Genomic DNA, 20,340 nt, shown 5'->3' on the forward strand with positions numbered 1-20,340 from the left:
CCACAAATTTTACAAACGAATGCTGAAGATACAAAACAATTTTCCGAATTTGGTTTGTATGTTTGGTGTTCGTTTTGTATGTTTGGAATAGCCGTAAAATATTTTTTTTATTTTACAGACAGACAGATTTTGAGGGAGACCCCAAGCTAAAAAATGTTTTTTAAATGGCACGAGATACCCATTACACCCCCCCCCCCCCCCCAAGATCCAAACCAGGCCCTCGGGTCTGGCATAGATTATAAGGGGGTCACCACACCAAAGTGGTCCCCCCCAAAATCTATACCAAACCCTTATCTGAGCATGCAGCCCGCCAGGCCAGGAAAGGGGGGAACCCCCTAATCATACCAGGCCACATGCCCTCAACATGGGTGGTGCTTTGGGCAGAGGGCTTCCCTCCCCAAAGCACATGGGGACAAGTGTCTCTTCCCCAGAGCCCTGGTCTGATAGTTGTGGGAAACTGTGGGCGGTGAGTTATCGGAATCTGGAAGCCTCTTTTAACAAGAGTGGCCCCCAGATCCCGGCCCCTCCTATGTGAATAATGTGAAGGAGGAGGAACTAGTGAACCACTGGAAAACCCCAATATACCTGCCAACATTCCAGTATGCAACTAGAAAGGAAATTGCCCCAGCATAAACTTTATAGGCAGGTTGGGGGTGTGTGAAAGAGTAGTTTGTTATATTTTATACCTTTGCAATACTATGTGAATTAATACCCCTAAAAGTGTCAAAAATAAGCGTTTTTGACAAGTCCTTTATTAAAAACAATGTCCACTAAAATAAATCCATCACTAGGCACTCTTCAGCATGCACACAACAAAGCACCCCCCCCCCCCCATATGTTGAGGGCATGTGGCCCGGTATGGTTCAGGGGGGGGGGGGGGGGTCTCTTTTCCCACTCCCTTTCCTGACCTGCCTGTCTACATGCTTGGATAAGGGTCTGGTATGGATTTTTGGGGAAACCACATGGCATTAAAAAAAAAAAATAAAATCTCGTTGTACATGAACACAGATAATGCAGTCTTATATTTTCTACATTTGTTCAAAGTGCTGAATTTATAAGCTTTTCTGAGAAATATAAAAAATAAAAATAAAAAAAGGGGGGGGGGTGTGAGCTGACATTACACTCTGCAGAGCTCAGCGAGGAGACCTCAGAGCTGATTGGAGGGAACGGACACACACCCTTCATAGGAACAGAGCTGAGGCTGTCAATCAGCTCCCTTGTCACCTTTTTTTTTTTTTCTCTTGGTGTCGGGAAAAATTGTCAGAATTGATTCATGCTGATGGCAAAGGAACAAAGACAAAAATTACACTTTGTGCTCTTAATTGAGACAAGCCACACACTATAGATATTTTGTTCATATTTCATGTCAGAGGTTTACAACCATTTTAACTGTTTTATTTTATTTTTACTTTTTGTCCTTGCAGATGATTCATTAAAATTGGCATCATCACTTGCTAGTAAGGTAAGTGTGGCTTCCTGCGTGGTGCTGTGATAAATGGCCTTCTGTCAGTATTTTCATCCTGTTTGTTCAGCAATAAACCTGGCTTTACTCCCCCCAGGTCTCCCCTGCCAGAAGGGTCAGTATGCCGGCATACACAAGAGGAATTGGCACTGCCTCTGCCATGGTGAGATCTGTATTGGAAAATGTTCTGGTGTATATCCACAGTGCACAAATTCTGTAACATTCATCTAAAATGAATCTATTAAGGTGTTACTAAACCCAGGACCGTGCATTCACTATAACTGGTCTCCCACAGTACAAAGAATATGGAAATGCAATTATTTATGTAAATATAAACTGCTAAATACCTTTCCTCATCAGCAGTATATAGCAGTCTTGTGACTTCTATCAGTGTCTGGTTAAATATTGGGGAGGAGTTTTCCTTATGCTCTAACTGTCCTATGAGTCTGCAGCACCCCTGACCCTCTGTCTTGACAGTGCTGATCACATGCGCTCTACCAAGGAAAAAAACTCTAGCAATACACACCAAACTGAGCATGTACAGCTTGACCCCGAGCCTCTGTACTATCAGGAGATGAGTTGGGGACTCTGTAAGAAGGGGAGGAACAGAGAAGACAGAATTGCACAAACAGTTTATGCAATGCAAAGGATTAACCCCTTTAGGTTCCACAATGAGTATAACAAGCAAGCTTTGCTGCGTATACAGACTGATTTTACTGTTGTGGGTTTAGTAACACTTTAAGACTTTCACATTTTTATCTGCTTGCGTTTGCATTAGGGTTGCCACTTTTTCTTCAATCCAAACCCGAACACTTTAGCGGTGCACAGAAAAAAAATCTTTTTTAGCATTCACTATAGGATTGTAAGAGACCAGAGACACCTTTTGGGCACTCCAAAGAGAATAGTACTGCAGTGTGCGTAGTGTCCCCCCACTCTCCTGTCAGGCCCTGTACCAAGCCACATTCTTGTCTGAATGTTGTGTCCGGGTTTCAGGTGGACTGAAACCCGGACACATGATTCAAAACCCGAACTGTCCGGGTGAATCCTGGACAGGTGGCAACCCTAGTTTGCATAAGTGTATTTCATGTAAAAGTGTGTAGATTCTTCAAATAGTGGCTGTTTGCAGATGAAGCAGAGCAGTCAGAAATCCCACTAAATGAGGGCTGAGAAAACGATCTGTACACAGCACTTGTTTTCTACTTGGCAGGAAGCCAATATTAAATATGTAATGATCAAATATGGCATCTTCCATGTACATATATACAGGTATACCCCACGTTTAAGTACACAATGGGGTTTATTTACTAAAGCTGGAAAGTGCAAAATCAGGCTAATTTCTGCATAGAAACCCATGAGCTTCTAACCCCAGCTTGTTCAATTAAACTTTGGTAATAAAACCTGGAAGCTCATTGGTTTATATGCAGAAGTGAGCCTGATTTTGCACTTTCCAGCTTTAGTAAATGAACCCCATTGTGTAATTAAACGTGGGGTATGCCTGTAATCGCACGCTATATACATAAGCTTTTTACAGCTATAAAAATGTTATATAAAACTGAAAATTTGGAGATGTCTGTGTGATGTCATGATCAGTCTTTTTGCCTTTTGTATAGGACATCTTTGGAGGAGACAAGCTGGATAATAAGATGCACAGGAGATCAAACAGCTGGTGAGAGAAGCTCATCATTCCATACTGTCTATTCTATGGCATCACTGACTCAGGGAAAGTGTATGTAGAGTAATATTTTTCAACTAATCTGGTATAAGGGGTCTCCATTACAGCCCTTGATGTCACTAAGGAGCCACACATAAAATTCAGTATTAGTAATGCTACAGAAGGTGGCTGAGGAGACAAACTATGGACATGCTACTAGTGTGGTTGAAGATTGAATATGTGCTGCAGAAGATGGTCAGAAACGGGGAAGATGTTACATGAGGCAGAAAAAGATCAGTCCATTCACAAAATCTACAATCTCACTAATGACTACTGCCATCCAAGGCCACATGGGAAGCACCAAATAAAAAGGGCCCCAGGTTTGCATCAGTGGTGTAGACTGTCTTATGCTAGCCATACACCAGCTGAAAAATCGTTCAAATGTGCTTGTGAGAGCAAACTATATTGCCATCATGTAATGAACAAATTTTGAACGATAAATCATTCACAGGATATAAATGAATCAGTTTCTTTTTTTTTTTTTTTTTTTTTTCTTCTGAGCCACATATGCGCAGTACCAACAGTTACATTTTTACCGGGTGAGAAACACAATCTTTAAATTTATTGTCCATTTGGCAGAAGTTTTCCAAATTTTTCCTTCATTTTTTATTTTTTTGGCTCAAAAATGTCACAACTGATTTTTGATTTGTGCCCATTAACTGGCCGAAAAACAAACTGTCTTAAGATACAGTCTATAAACTGTGACCTTATTGAGCACCAATCAGTGTAGGTGGGATCTAAACCACCATCTACACCTGGCCATACAAACACCTGGTAGTGGCAGTGTTTTTTTAAAGCCCAAAAACTTTATCTTGGGCAGACCTTGGCTGTGCTATAGGTAATCTGCCCAGCAAAATCATCGGGTCCCACTTTGCGTCTTGGGAGCCCCAGGAGCTAGTTTCAGGCTTCACTAAAATATATAGTTAACATTTCAATTCCCTGTACATACACTTTTTTTTAGCTAGGTATATTAGCTGTTGTTTTTTTAGCTTTACTTTGTAATGAGGGGTTCACATGTTGCCACTGCAGTTTGTAGTGTCATGGCTGATTGATCTCCCTTGTCCATGTGTTCATTCACCTAGCTTGTCCCTATTTGTGAAAGGCACAAGCAACTCCATGTTATGGTTCACGCCGCATCCAATCAATGCCTTGTCATTTCTATGTTTCACAAATGTGAGCATTCTGTTCTGATGAGTCATCTCTTCCCTTTGTTGCTCCACCTACTTGTGCCTATTTCAGATCTAATTATTTTTCACCTGCAGAGCCCTAGATTTTGAGACCCAGGGATTGTGGGATATGTTTTCTTCACAGGAAGTGCCCGTTCTTTCACTACAGAGGTCATGCATTAAACTGTGCAGTGCCATGCAGTATGCCTCATGTTTTAACACAAACCGAAATTGCTCACAAAGGAATGTAAAGATTTACTTATAGGCTGTATATACAGGGCAGCAAAACACACCATGAAACTACATGATCAAAGTACATATGCAGGTGAAAAAACACAAGGTTCAGGCATGGAGGCTTAAAATGGCTTTAAGCTAATCTTTCACATAAAAAAAAAAAAAGCTTCATTGTTTAGAATTTCCCTTTAAAAAAAAAAAAGTGTGAAAAGCAATCACGTGGCCTTGGCCACTATTATCTTTATTGATTGTTGGTTGCGTATTGCATGTGCAATATTTTGTGTGTTTGTGGGTTTATTTCACAGGAAGTTGGTGGGTTCTCGACAGAATGATGGTCGCCCCACTCTACAGCGGTTTATGGATAATTACCCACGCCCAGAGCCAGCGGAGGAGAATTCAATTCAAGAGTGAGTGACAAACATCTTTCTCAATTCCCTCAGCAGCACAGAGTATGTCAGGCTACAAGGGTCAGGTGGCGATAGTCCTATCCACTCTGGAAAAGAAGCGCCGGAAGCGAAGGCTGTGAAATGACCCCTTTTCCATGTTCTGTATGTGTTCAGATTTCATCACATATCTAAAGCCTATTCAGATAGCATTTCACAGCTACAGCTGTCTGTTAAGATTGTAATTCCAAAGCCACAGATGTCTATGTAGAAGTCATTACATAGCCACGGATGATCTGTTCAGAAGTAATTCCATAGCCATAGTCTGTCTTTTGAGATATTATTCCATACCCACAACTGTCTATTCAGAAAGCATTCCAAAGCCACAGCTGATCTGATCAGAAGTCATTCCATAACAGCCTGTCTGTTGAGATGTCATGCCAAAGCCACAGCTGTCTGTTCATGAGTCATTCTAAAGCCACAGCCATGCAGAAGCCGTTTCTATAGCCACAGATGGTCAGTTTGTTAGTCATTCCATGGCTGCAGCTGTCCAGTCATTCCAAAGCCACAAATTTCTGTCAGAAGTCCTGGCAGAGCCACAGCTGTTCGGAGGCCATTCCATGGCCACAGCTGTCCGTTCAGCAGTTGTTCCAAAGTCATGGCTGTTCTGTTCAGAAGTCATTCCATAACCACAGCCTGTCTTTTCTGTAAAGTAGTAATTGCAAAGCCACTGCCGTTTGCCGCCCCCCCGCCCCCCAATGTCACTGGCTTTGATAGCAGTGAGAGCCAAAGCTCCATGCTAGCAATCCAGCCAATGAGGACCTGAGACTGGAGCTGCTCTGCTTGTCCCCAACGCTGGAAGGATCAGGTTCGGGTAAGTAAAAGGGGGGCTCTGGGGGCCTGCTGTTCTACAAAAGGGTTTTCACCTGAATGCATTAAGGTGAAAACCCCTTTATTGCTTCTAATAGCATAGGCACATGTGAGAGAATTCAAAACATTAAGAGCTCTGTGGCCATCCCTCCACAACATGCCTTTGCCATGAGTGGTGGGTTAGGGCACAAACACATTGTGGTTCCAAATGACTTCCTGAATGGGCCCAGATAAACTATTCAATGTGTTTGTATGAGCAGAATTTCATGTTAGCAGCCCCTGCCAGCTTCAGGAAAGGCGTTAAAATTGTACTATGTTCTAGATCAGGGTTTCTCAACCAGGGTTCCTGTAGAGGTTGCTAGGGGTTCCTTGAACAAGGAACAACTTCTGCCTCTCAGATAAGTTCCCACTGACCCCAAATGATCTTTTTAGCTATCAATAAAGGGAGTAACTCTTCCCAATGACCACAAGTGTAAAGAGCATTCATCCTTATTGACCATTAAACTAATTTATCATGAGTTGTAGATATAGTCATTTTTAGCAGTTGTTCTCTGAGACCGGAAAGTTATTTCAAAGGGTTCCTCTGTGTTAAAAAGTTTGAAAGCGGTTGTTCTAGAAGGAGGTCTATACAGCTCCACTATTTGGATTTACACAAACTTTTGTGTCCAGACTGAAGAAAATATACAGCCTAAAACACTTTGTATAAAACAAACTTTGTTGTAATTAAATAGGGATGAGCCCAACACCGAATTAGTGGAAGAAATAAAAGAAGAGCAAGTCAGGAAATTCAGCTTAAAAACGTCATCCCCCACCAAGCCCGAATCCAAGTAAGTGAATCCTGTCTGTTAATATTGATTGTATTGGGTCAGTTTTTGTAAAAAAAATTGCAAAGCCATTCATCCTTTTATTATGGGCAGTAGTAAAATATTGCATTATGGCCACTAAAGAGTGTGAGGAGCATATGTCTTTGTAAAAAGAGAAACGTTTTGTAGGTGGGGTCTGGACTCGCCCGCAGGGGAAGAGAACTCACGGAGACTAGTTGATGCAGCAATGCATATTATCATGGTAGTGTTGAGAGAGAACAACACCACCCTGCAGACACTGCCACGCTGGAGCGGAACACTTGAAATAAACCAGGCAAGGTGTAGTAATGCACACTGTAGACACCTGATGGCATCTGACAGGTGGTGGCTGGAAGGCAGGTCGGCTACTGCTCAAAACACGATGACAGTCCCTACTGTGTCTCCTCCACAGGACCGGACCCTAATCTAATCCAACTGTCCCTAACTTGCGGGAGATCTCACCCTGACCTATTCACTATGCAGAATGAGCACCAACTCGAAGGGGACAGTGCTTTTTATAAGCACTAGCCACATCAAAGATGGCCACCAGATCATTTAGGGCAGCAGCGTTCCAAACTGACCTCTGCTTCCCTGATGACACCTATGGACTGGAGGTCTCGAAGGAACCTGGTTTCCCCCCTTGTCCTCCATCGTTCCTGTGTGGTGCCTGCCCAACAGCACCACCCTTGTAGGGAGCCTAAACTACCTACATCTGCCTACAAATTTAACAATTAAATTAGAAATAACTGTAACCAGTGGTTAAAAAAACACATTCAAGAGGTAACCGGATCACCTCCTGAATGCCTGACAGTGGCTGCTCTACTCCACCATGGATATCCTTTCAGAGGTGTTAGACTGTATCCTGTGTAAAAGAGCCTTCTCTAATATTGCTTCCTTGTTACGTGGAAGTAGGAGAATTAGATGTAATGAGCACAGCTGTTATTCTAAGATAAAGATAATGCTGCAAAGAAGAAACTGGAAAAATAAAATATTTAGCTCCCCATTGTTTAGCCTGATCTTGCCCCCTACAGTATTCTTTCCTTCAGCTACTCAGAACAGCAGTGCAGATATCCTCTAACCCTTTTAAATCCCTGGACACCCAGAGCTGCCATGGTAGTCTGTAAAGAGGGAAGTTTAAAAGTTTGGATTAGCAGAGCTCGTTACACCTTTCAAAATACTTTAAACAGCATCTACAGACAGCATCTCCCTGTAGCACAACATCCAAACTTGTCTAACCTTTGGTGTCACATCTTAGACATGGAGATGATGTCACAGGCCACTCAGCCTGAGCACTTTCGTATTGCATAGGTCATACGGTCCATTAGATTAGTAATAGTAAGGGCTCTGGCAGTGTTGGGAACCAGGTGGACTAAGACCTAATGTGGGGAGGTGGGATGGGGGTCCTGGATGTATTTATACATAGCTAACACAGGACATGGCAAAGGGTAACTGGGGTGTCACACAGTCACACATAGGGGTTGATTTATTAAAACTGGAGTGCAAAATCTGGTGCAGATCTACTTGGAAACCCCTTCCAGCTTTTTTTTTTTTTTTTTTTCAAAACTTAATTTAACAAGCTGAAGTTGACAGCTGATTGGCTACCGTGTACAGCTGCATTCGATTTTAGTAAATCAACCCCATAATGTTACTACCAGTGACATTTTTTGTGTGCAGTAAAAGTTGCAAACTACCCAGCTACCTACCAGCAGGGCCGCTGATGGGGGGGGGGGGGGGGGGGGGGTACGGAACCACCCGCCCTCTTGTAGGGTGCACAGGCACACGGGGGTCTGAACAGCAGGAGGAATCTGTGTGGTCGGGCAGAGGGGCAATTGCAGAACGATGCCCTATGCTGCTCTCAGCAGCAGCTGAAAGCCGATTTCTCTCCCTACCACCAGTATTCAGCTTCTGCAGGGAGAGACACAGGGTATCGTTCCTTTAATTAGTTCCCCCACACCAATTCCCCTCCCTGGTCTGCCCACTTTTGATCCCCCCCCCCCCCCCAGTGTGCCCCCCTGTCCCCTGTCACTGTGCCAAGCCCTCTCCTATGACACTTCCGGCTTCCCTGTCCTGTATAAAAATAATCAAAAATTTTTAACATTGTAATAATTCTTAAAATTGTAAAACAAAATCATTTTAAAAATGGAAACATTTTTCAAAAAAATTATACATTTTTTTTAAATAAAAATGTAAAAAAAATATTTAAAGGTCTAATTTACACAGGTTCTTTTGTTAAGTTTGTATTAGCTAATAATCATTTTAGTATTTTTAGTGAAAATACGGTTTTGATATATTGGGGGGGGGTGGCGCCTGGTAGGCTGTTCGGGGGGGCCCCATGAATTCTAACAGCAGCCCTGGCAACCAGTATCATCCAGCTGGGACCTTGTGGTTTATTTTTCCTACATGGTTTGCGCATTGTTGGTGAAACACTGTGTGCCTACTGACCTGTACCCTTCAAATGAAAGTGCTAGCAAAGACAGGTGACCGTTTACCTGTACACTGGTGTTTGAAAGCATAAGGAAATGTTATAGAACATATACATTGGGACACAAAGTGCACAATGAGGCCAGATTTAACCTATTTTGCCTGTAATGCAGATACATCTCAATAGGATGCGCTGCATCCAAAGTAAAAGCAGGTCACGTCAAATGCAATCTCAGAACGGTCACCCGCACGTCAGCTCTGAATAGGACAGGAATCTGCTGAGCTGTGTTTTATGTGAGTGTAGACCAGAAAGTCTACCTTCACAAGCCCTTATGCCTTCACATAGGCTTAGGCTCTCATTCAAGTAGTATGTACAGTGAGTGTTGGCATCCAGTTTGTTGATGTTGAGCACAAATCTGAATGGAAGAACTGTCCTTTTTTTTTTTTTTAAGCACCAAACACATTTCAAGTAGTGCTGAAGCCTGCTAGCAGTTTGTCTAAAGAAACAGCATCCTCAGTGAGATCTGTGTTTAACCTCCAAATGATTGGTGCTTTAAAGCTGAATTCCAGGACAACCAAATATTTTCTATATGCAAAAGCAGTGTATTCTTAAATCTTGGTTTGCTTTGTGTATTTCTATCAGATCTGTATAGTAATCAAGTGTGGCACCTGTATGCAGGAGCTTCCTGTAATAAAGACCGGTCACTGCTATTCTCTTTCTGCAGAATGAGTGGTCTTGTCTTCGCCCCCTCCTGTAGTTTTCTGTAGGCAGCCGGTAGTGGGTGGGGCCTGCTGGGTCCCTTCCACAGCTCTGCTCTCTGCACAGATCATGTCACTAATATTTCTATATGTTCATTATCTGGTTTTGCAAAAGTGTTTGGTGCAAAGTAGATTTTTATTCTCTGGGCCCAAAATATGTTTATTTAAATATAATCCTCAAAAGCCACAGAGTTCAACTCAAACAAAGCTTGGAGCAGTTGATCGTTGTATTAAACATTGAGCATTGAAAATGCTTGCTGTCCTTTCTGCTGTCTACAAGCTAAAGCTGACAATTGGCCTTGTTCTGTAATGTTGACGATGTTTCATAGCTTTTCCAAGCCAATTCAATTCTAATCGGTGTCGGGAAGATAGCACAGACCCCTTAAACATCTCACCAAAGAATGTGTTAAGGCAGGTGTTTGTGTTATAACAGCATAGGAGGATGAAAGTTTTGGAAGCACTCTGTTCTAGCTACATAATTACATGCTTGGTGCCAGGGAGTCTGCAAAGGTGTTAATTCCTTTATCCATCTAGTTGAAGTTTTGAATTGTCAATCTACTGGGGTAGAGATTTTTTAATTGGCCTTTGTGTGTGAAGACAAATGGTGGTCACCACACCTATTCAGAGATGTGTGATGTAGATGACCTTTTCGATACCTCTTGCAAAGCAGTTGTCCTCTGTCCAGAATGTTCACCTTACTGTCTTCAAAGGAATGTCCCTTTTTCCTAAAGGAGTAGGAAATCTGCTGAGTCTTGGTTGGTAGGTCTTGCCTTCCTATGTTGGGTCATTCATTTTGTTGAGGTGGTTTTGTCTCCTCGATGTGCAGGTCTTTGCAAAACAACCTCTCAACATAGGAGGGCAAACTCTACCAGTCAAGATTGAGCAACCTCACAAGTTTGACTGAATATTCAAAACCTTTTTATAAAACTGTCTGAACTACAGGAAATTCAGCTTTTCTCATGTCGTTTGTCTTTCCAGATACAGCCGCGTTTGGTCCTGGACGTCTGACATGAGGCAATCGATAACAAACATCAACAAGCCGCTGGTGATCTGTATTGTGGCTGCATTTTTATTTGTGACGCTTGCTGGTTTCCTGACAGGCCTATCCTTCCACAAACCGGTAGAAGGAGCCCCTGTCGGTCCTGGTGTCTCATGGACTTCCATCCAGCAGTTACTGTGGCCATACACCGGGCTCCAGCACAATGGGCCCCCTCCAGTATGATGGCACTGTGGATTTCCAATATTTTTAACAGTTTTTTTTTTTATTTTTTGGTAGCGTTTACAACACTTGACACCCCTTTTACCCCTGTACAATATTCTGGACGATCGCGCTTTAAAATAATTTATGTGTGTATGTATATATTCTATTTTATTATAAGCCATCAAGTGGCTACAGAGGTATCATGATATATTTTCTACAAGAGACCGCCGACTTCCTACTGATTTGTAATTTAGAATCATTTGGAGACTGTATGGCATTCAAGGCTGCCGCGTGTGATTTTCTGGCCTGGTGTACACTGCACTGTTTTTACTGCCTGATATTTATTGTGTTAATAAAGTAACATGTTTATGAATATGTCAGCACTTTGGTCATGCTCAGCAGCTGGTGGACGCAGTCCACAAACAAATGATGGGAGTGCTTCAGTCTGTTGATGGCATCAGGGCTGGAGTAATCTTTGATCATGTGATAGAGCGTGGAGTGGAACTCGCTTCCTTCATAAAGATCATCTGAGAATGTGTCATCTGATTCGGAGATCTTTAGACGTTGAGTCCTCAGAGTGCTCAATAGGTAAAGGGACCAGTCATCGTCGTTGGAAGAGTCCCGGCATTCCCTCACCTGTGAGCACCAGAAAGAGTTTTAAGTCAAGGAACTGTCATATCAACCCTTTCATGACCAGAGTTGCCCAGACTAAATAAAGCAGCATCAGTATACCTTGGTTAACTTTACTCCCATCGAGGAAAAACTTTACTATAACTGAATAATTTACTTATTAAAAATAGTATTAAATGATCAGTTTTTGACATTAAAACATCAGCTAAACCCACTAAACATTCCCTAATAAAAGTATTTTGCTATATTTATGCCCAAGCACTAAAAGTTTCTCTGTTTCAGTGCTGCTTGTGCCAGCTGTCTTGTTGCTGCTTCCCCGTGTCAAGCAACTGTCAATTATGTTGGAGGAGGGCAAAGCAGGGCAGTGACTTACCGTACTAGACCTAAAGAGTAACTCCACTTTTGTTGGGGAAAAAAATATTTGCCTCTGGGTGATTTATATACATTGCTGGGATTTTAACAAACTTTGCTGTAGATTCCTACCTTTTGTTCTGAAAAAAATGTGGTTTGTCTGTGTCCATGTGCAAACTGAATCTGTATGGGAGCGGTTTTATAAGTATCAATCGGCTGCTGTACCTACAGGGCTCTAATGAGGAAAGTGCCAGGGTCTTTGCAACAAAAATGTCATTTTTGATGAGATGCTCTCAAAGGATGCTCAAAATCTGATTGCCATCTTAGTGCAGACTTCTAGAAAAATCAGTTTACCAATTGCACAAGCAGAAAATTACATACAGTATCTGGGGGGCATTCTGTACACCATCTGTGTACAGAATGCCTTCAGGTAGTCATATTGGATTTTACAGAAAATTACAGAGCTGCAGATTGAAAAGAGGGTAATTTTTAATAACATTAAATTGCAATATGCCTTGCGTTGCAATTGTATTCACTCTATAATTTTTATTTATTTTTTATTTGCAAATGTATTATTTCCTACAAAAGTGGATTTACCTCTGTCTGTGTTGATGCACACAGTTGGAAATTAATCAAAACGACACTGGAGTAGGCAGAAGGCAGTTTTTTCAGCTCGCTACAGACATGTTCTGGGTGTGAGAGAAATCTTTCTATTTATATACAACATCTTTTTAATGTAGCCTAGACTTAGAGTCCATTCACACAGGGGCAACATGACTTCCAGCGCGACTTTGGGAGGCAACTTGGACACGACTTGAGTATGAATCACAGCACGACTTGAGGCAACTTACAAGGCAACTTGAAGTCGCCTCCAGGACAGGGGACTTTGCCAGTGGCCAATCACATAATCAGCTCTGTGGGAGGGAGGGGTTTGCCTAGAAAACCATTTTTACTTCTTGGAAAGTTGCTTTAGTTAAGACAGGGGATCCGACTTGGAGGCAACTTACATTGAAATCAATGAGCACAAGTTGCCTAGAAGTCGGATAGAAGTAGTACAGGAACCTTTTCTGAAGTCAGAGCGACTTCAGTAGTGTACAGATGGCTCTCATTCACTTACATTGATTTTTATCATGTTGCGCGACTTGAGGCAACTTGGGATGACTTCAAGTCGGATCCAAAGTTGCCCCTGTGTGAATGGACTGTACATGTTTTACATTTTTTTTATTTTTTTTTTTTTTTTGGGATATACAATATAGGGGTTTTTTTTTTTGGAACACTCAATAAAAAAAACTTCCAACTGCTGACCGCAATACATATACAGTAAAACCTTGAATTGCGAGCATAATTCGTTCCAGAAACATGCTTGTAATCCAAAGCACTTGTATATCAAAGTGAATTTCCCCAGAAGAAATTGTGGAAACTCAAATAATTTGTTCCACAATCGTTTATTCATAATTCCTTCAGTTTATAGTCCATATAAAAAGATTATAGCGTCATGATAGGTTGTGTAACCATAAAATGTCCATCCTCAAATGGAAGCCCCCACAAGGGGATTAGAAGCAAAATCCAGCAGGAACTACAGAGTATAAGAGAGCTGCCGGCTCTCACTGCTGTCAGTCTGCAATCGTGCCTGGGAAGACTACCCTGCAGTAGAGCAATCTGAAAGTGTGGCTTGAACCGCTTGTGGAGCGCAGTGTGGAAGGGATGGCACTGATGGCGGTGAGGAGGATGGTCTATGTGGACATCTTTACCCCGGATGCCTGCATACTTAGATGTGCTTCTTAATCATCAACCATGTGAGTTGCTAAATGTTGTACCTTCATTAAATTTAACCATATTGCTACACTTAGAGGCGCCTCTCTTCTCTTTTATACTCAGTTGTGACATGATGCTACTTGTATATTAAGACATCGCTTGTATATCAAGTCAAAATTTATTTAAAAAATGTTTCTTGCAAAACGCTCTCAAACCAAGGTTTTACTGTATATCCATTGCAGTTTGCAAGTGGTTTACCAAGGGTATGGCTGAAGATTTCAGCCATAACCCCTGGTACCGTGTTTTTTTTTTTTTTTTTTTTTTTTTTTTGTAGGTGTCCGACTTTCTCATCAAACCAGTCCAAGCAGTTCATGAGCTGCTGGAACAGTTTCCAAAGCAGTGCCGGTGTTTCTTGGGCTTACCATCGCTGCTGGTTCGCCTGAGAAACGATCTGCCAGTGCTGCTGGCTGCTTTCATAGGGAATCAAAGAGTTAACACTCTTTGATCAACTCTATGGTCTTGTAGGACCAGAGCGATGTCATGACATCACTTCATGTCCAGACTGGAAAAATATTTTTTATTTTTTTTTTCCCCCCCTTTTCTTTTGCTTTTAAAGGTAAATAAGAGATATGGGGCCTTTTTGACCTCAGATCTCTCCATAAAGAGGACCTGTCATCCTTCTTTTTATTACAGGGGATGTTTACATTCCTTGTAGTAGGAATAAAAGTGAAAATGAATAATAAAGGGACAGTGTAAAAGTAAAATAATAAAAATGTCCCTTACAGTGGACATACTTAGCTGGTGGGCTAATCCTTATATCGCCCCTGTGAGGAAAGGAAGCACTTCAAACTATGGCCCCTGTGTTGTATATCTGAGGATGAGGGGCACTCCCAATTACAGCCACTGGGTTACTGCCTGTGATGAATTTGGGCACTCCCAACTATGTCCCCTGTGTAGTATCTGTGAGTAAGAGGGGGGTACACCTATCTGCCTCGTCTTTGATTATACTTGCAAGGAAAGGAGACACTCCCTGCTACCTCCTCTAATACCCACCTTGACTATGATCTGTTCATGACTGCAGTTGTGGTTCCATTTACTCCAGCCAAATGCAAAGGATGGTGACAGAAGTGCCATTTCCTTGTATGCCATTTTCTCTACTTGTTCACTCTGAAGGAAAATGAAGGTTGACAATTGATTAAATTTTGTACTGTCACAGTTCGATTTGTATCTACTTTTTAATATTCTGCTCATTGCAATATGAATCTTAGTGTCGTCTGACTACCCAGAGGGTGTTTAAATAAAGCTGTACTCCAGCCTTCCCTTCACTTTTGCACACCTTTTACAGGCTTCTCTCTTGTGCTGAATTTGCTCTCTGACTTCACTGCACACTTTGAGCTGCTCACAATGTGCATTAAAAGCGATAAGTTAGAGCCCACGCCACCTTCTGGCTAGCATCCTATAACCCTTTTGCTCTTGAGTGTGACTCCTCTTGGCCTGGCCTTTCGAATTCCACTTGTTTCAATCTTGGAGGCTCAGCATCATTTGTGTGCATTATCTATGGCAGTCTGCTTGGGAACGCCACTCCTTCAGGCTGGCATTTTAATATTTGCATAACTCCTCCCAAGGGGCCAGCCCACTGCTTGTGCGTCAGCTGAGGGTTCTTGAGAGGAGTACTGATGCTGGGGGTTGTAGCATTTTCAGGAAGCTATGCACAGCATCCTGACGGTACCACCCACCAGTCATGATCTGCCTGTTTCACATAGAGACGCACAAGGACCCACTCATTGGAATTAAAATAAGGTGTAATTAAAATGGAAAGGTTTTCTGTAAAAATGTCATTGGCACGTTGATGAGGTAAGGGAAAAAAAAGCAAAATATAAACATATTAGAATTCAGCTTAAAAACCTTTTAATGTTCATCTTTCTGTGCCCATGTAATGCATATGTGTAGCTTTTAACACCCATGCACCACACATATGTGTTCATGGACAGCAGAGCTCCCAGCACAGTGACTGAGCGGTCAGCCCCCGGTCTGTACTAATCACCGGGAGTTGGCAGGACTGGCTCCTGAATATGTGACCACTGTAACAACCCCCCCTTTTCTTGGGCATACAGAACCTAATAAAGGGTGGACACAGATGGGCATAAAGAGGTCAATATTTTAATTCTTTTTCACAGCTTTGCATATTCTTTTGTCACTTTTCCCCCTTCAATCTGCTTAGACATCACACCCCTTACCTGGGGAAGTATTTATTGTTGAAATAGGACAACATTTAGCAATTATCACATCAATTCTTCAAATATGATTCCATACTGCATGAAGCTGAATAAGATGTTTGTACCTTTTTATTCACACTGACATATTTGGGGGAGTCTTCAGCAGGAAAGAAGTTCAGTCCGACTCTTTTCATGGCATCTCTCAGAGATAGGGGGCTCATCCACTTCCCGAGTAGAGCAGAGAGATCGCCATCAGTGCTGGACACTGCAGCCAGTCTGCATTGATCGTCCTAAATTGCACATGGCAGATAGGTGTTACTACCACCAACAATAACCAATCATCATCCACACAATTATCAGGTTTTCTGTCCTCCATACATAAAAACAATGCTGATGCAGTCCTTGTATCTTATACACAGTGGAGGCAGCTGCAGTCTTTTCCTAGGTGTATATTTATGAATTTATACATGGAATAACCTAGTGTCAGGCCTTCAGTACAAAGTGACCGATTCTCTGGACAGACTTCTCTCACCCACTAATACTCCTAATCCCTGAACTCCCTCACCACACTATTCCTCTGTTGGAGTGCTAAGTCTAATTCCTCTATAACAGGGGTAGGCAACCTGGGGCCCTCCAGCTGTTGTGGAACTACATTTCCCATGAGGCATTGCAAGGCTGGCAGTTACAATTACTCCTAGAGGCATGATGCGACTTGTAGTTCTGGAACAGCTGGAGGGCCACAGTTTGCCTACCCCTGCTCTGTAAGCTCTCTGGTGGTCTACAGTGGGGATGGAATGTATTCAGACCCCCTTACATTTTTAATGCTGTTATATTGCAGCCATTTGCTAAAATCATTTACGGTAAGTTAATTTTTTCCCTTATTACTGTACACACAGCACCCCATATTGACAGAAAAACACAGAATTGTTGAAGTTTTTGCAGATTTATTAAAAAAGAAAAACTGAAATATCACATGGTCCTAAGTATTCAGACCCTTTGCTATGATGCTCATATATTTAACTCAGGTGCTGGTCATTTCTTCTGATCATCCTTGAGATGGTTCTCCACCTTCATTTGATTCCAGCTGTGTTTGATTATACTGATTGGACTTGATTAGGAAAGCCACACACCTGTCTATATAAGACCTTACAGCTCACAGTGCATGTCAGAGCAAATGAGAATCGGGAGGTCAAAGGAACTGCCTGAAGAGCTCAGAGACATTATTGTGGCAAGGCACAGATCTGGCCAAGGTTACAAAAAGATTTCTGCTGCACATAAGGTTCCTAAGAGCACAGTGGTCTTCATAATCCTTAAATGGAAGACGTTTGGGACCAGCCAGAACCCTTCCTTGAGCTGGCCGTCTGGCCAAACTGGGCTATCGGGGGAGAAGAGCCTTGGTGACAGAGGTAAAGAAGAACCCAAAGATCACTGTGGCTGAGCTCCAGAGATGCAGTCGGGAGATGGGAGAAAGTTGTAGAAAGTCCACCATCACTTCAGCCCTCCACCAGTCGGGGCTTTATGGCAGAGTGGCCCGACAGAAGCCTCTTCTCAGTGCAAGACACATGAAAGCCCACATGGAGGTTTTTTTTTTGTTTGTTTTTTAAGCAAACACCTGAAGGACTCCAGGATAGTGATAAATAAGATTCTTTGGTCTGATGAGACCAAGATATAACTTTTTGTCCTTGATTCTAAGCGGTATGTGGAGAAAACCAGGCACTGTTCATCGCCTGTCCAATACAGTCCCAACAGTGAAGCATTGTGCTGGCAGCATCATGCTGTGTGGGTGTTTTTCAGCTGCAGGGACAGGACAAATGGTTGCAATTGAGGGAAAGATGAATGCGGCCAAGTACAGGGATATCCTTGATGAAAACCATCTCCAGAGTGCTCAGGACCTCAGACTGGGCTGAAGGTTTACCTCCCAACAAGACAATGACCCTAAGTACACAGCTAAAATAACAAAGGACTGGCTTCACAACAACTCTGTGACTGTTCTTGAATGGCCCAGCCAGAGCCATGACTTAAACCCAATTGAGCATCGCTGGAGAGACCTAAAAATGGGTGTCCGCTAACATTTACCATCTAACCTGACAGAACTGGAGAGGATCTGCAAGGAGGAATGGCAGAGGATCCCCAAATCCAGGTGTGAAAAACTTGCTGCATCTTTCCCAAAAAGACTCATGGCTGTATTAGATCAAAAGGGTGCTTCTACTAAATACTGAGCAAAGGGTCTGAATACTTAGGACCATGTGATATTTCAGTTTTTCTTTTTAAATAAATCTGCAAAAATGTCAACAATTTAGTGTTTTTTCTGTCAATATGAGGTGCTGTGTGTCCATAAATGAGGAAAAAATTAACTTAAATGATTTTAGCAAATGGCAGCAATATAACAAAGGGAAAAATGTAAGGGGGTCTGAATACTTTCCGTCTCTACTGTATGTCTGTAGCTCAACAGGGTTAATGATCACCTTCCCTATGTAAAACTGTTAGGTCTGGTGATTAGCTGTTGAGGTCCCATGCTCCTTCATACCCGGAAGTACTGGGTGATTAAACAGATGCACAGAACATCAAGGGAGTGTGGGAAAATCAGCAGAAGGGCGTGTGTTAAGAGGATCTCTTACTTCCCCCTAACGGGTAAACATTGCCTATCCTTTGACCCGCTAATGGTGATAATGCCACACTAGATATCACAATTTACATTCTAATGGTTTCATAGGATGGTCACATCTATGAGAGCTTTACCTTGATTTCAATGTGGATATCAGTGAAAGCAGAGGCAACTGCTAGTGACACTTCATTCATGCCGTTAGGCTTCAGCTCCCATGACTCGTAAGGCATATTAAGGTGAGCTTCCTGGAATAGTGTGAATGTATGGAAGGCATCCATCTTGAAGGACAGCTGCCTCTGCTCCATGTTGTAGCTTCTATTCATGATCACATCTGTTTTCCAGTTTTTACCTGAAGAGGAAAAAAAATAGAAATACAATTTATCATAAGGGAGGGGTCAGGAAAATCCCTCTATACCTAATTCAACAGCAATCTACTGGAGAAGAGACAGGCACAGTACAAACCAAGACTGATAACCGCTTGATTATAATTGGGGGGCATTTTGATGCATTTTAAGCAAAAATTACTTTTTAAAGATCACTAATTTAAAGCTCACGTTTAATCCTCCCTCATACCTCATATATACATATTTTTTGGGAATGCCCTGTTTTGTGTACATTCTAGCAACCAGTGCTTCAACTAATTCAAAAATGTACAGACATGTCCCTGCATGATGATCCCACAGCAGTTTTACTTAATATTACCCCCCTATGCAGGAAGTGCTACCATAAGTCCCTACTCAAACTTTCTAAAACGCGACTCGTGCTTGTATCCCTAGATCGCGAGAGTGAACGATATCGAACAAATGGAGAGCGTGAATTTAGCCCTAATGCCCTGTACACACGGACTTTCCAAAGGAAAATGTTTGATCGGATCGTGTGTGGGCTCAATCTGACTTTTTCCGTCTGAATTTCTGACACGCAAAGTTTGAGAGCTGGATCTAACATTCTCCGACAACAAAATCCGATCGTTTAAATTCCGACGGACAAAGTGCCATGCGTGCTCAGAATAAATTACGAGACGAAAGCTATTGGCTACTGGCCTGTTTATAGTCTCATCATACGTGTTCTACGTCACCGCGTTCAGACGATCAGGTTTTCCAACAACTTTGTGCGACCGTGTGTATGCTAGACAAGTTTGGGCCAAAATCCCACGGATTTTTTTCGTCGGAAAGTCCGACCGTGTGTATAGAGCATTAGAGACAAGACTGAGGAACAAAAGATCAGATGGTTCTACTGGGACCTCTTTCGTTTCTCTGAATACCCTCAATATGTATGAACTGTCTTATTCCAACTGCACGATGGGCTACTCACAGGGTAATTGTACTGCCCGCTCTTTCTTTCTCTTTCCCCTGCATAATCCTTGTTAAAAAAAAAAAAAAAAAATATATATATATATATATATATATATATATATCTTTTGGCACACACAAACCCAGACTAATGAGGATACACATGGTTTCTACATACTTTTATTTAGTCATTGTAAGACGCTTTTTACGCACTCAATTTTGCTCAGTAACCACTCGTGGAATTTCTCCCAACTCGATGTGCCAGCATACATAGTTGCTTTATGTAAGATACACCATCATATTGTATCTTTTTGAGTGATGCAGTTGTTTTTTTTTTTTTTATATATATATATATATATATATATATATATATATATATATATATATATATATATATATATGAATACTGAATAACTCTTATATGTTTTTGTCAGATTCTATTGTT

At 42.0% G+C, this 20,340-nt stretch overlaps 2 protein-coding genes across 3 annotated transcripts in view; one reads left to right on the forward strand and one right to left on the reverse strand.

The window, feature by feature from the left end:
* The window catches only part of IRAG2 (inositol 1,4,5-triphosphate receptor associated 2), a 209,410-nt gene extending 197,988 nt beyond the window's left edge, over nt 1-11,422 (forward strand). The window contains exons 35-40 of the mRNA XM_077468738.1: nt 1,425-1,462; nt 1,560-1,625; nt 3,073-3,128; nt 4,879-4,980; nt 6,558-6,653; nt 10,827-11,422. Of these exons, the coding sequence (XP_077324864.1) occupies nt 1,425-1,462; nt 1,560-1,625; nt 3,073-3,128; nt 4,879-4,980; nt 6,558-6,653; nt 10,827-11,070 (602 nt within the window). The 3' untranslated portion in view covers nt 11,071-11,422. The remainder of the gene's footprint in view (nt 1-1,424; nt 1,463-1,559; nt 1,626-3,072; nt 3,129-4,878; nt 4,981-6,557; nt 6,654-10,826) is intronic.
* Nucleotides 11,040-20,340, reverse strand: part of LOC143960304 (GTPase KRas) — a 113,370-nt gene continuing 104,069 nt past the window's right edge. For both annotated transcript variants that reach the window (XM_077468740.1, XM_077468741.1), the window contains 4 exons: nt 18,741-18,955; nt 16,127-16,291; nt 14,839-14,952; nt 11,040-11,685 (listed from right to left, as the gene is read on the reverse strand). In XM_077468740.1, coding sequence (XP_077324866.1) covers nt 11,416-11,685; nt 14,839-14,952; nt 16,127-16,291; nt 18,741-18,955 — 764 coding nt within the window. In that variant the 3' untranslated portion in view covers nt 11,040-11,415. The remainder of the gene's footprint in view (nt 11,686-14,838; nt 14,953-16,126; nt 16,292-18,740; nt 18,956-20,340) is intronic.

This window comes from Lithobates pipiens, unplaced genomic scaffold, assembly GCF_037356315.1.
Source record: "Lithobates pipiens isolate NorthernLeopardFrog02 unplaced genomic scaffold, aLitPip1_a1.2 Scaffold_8, whole genome shotgun sequence".
Taxonomy (NCBI): Eukaryota; Metazoa; Chordata; class Amphibia; order Anura; family Ranidae; genus Lithobates; species Lithobates pipiens.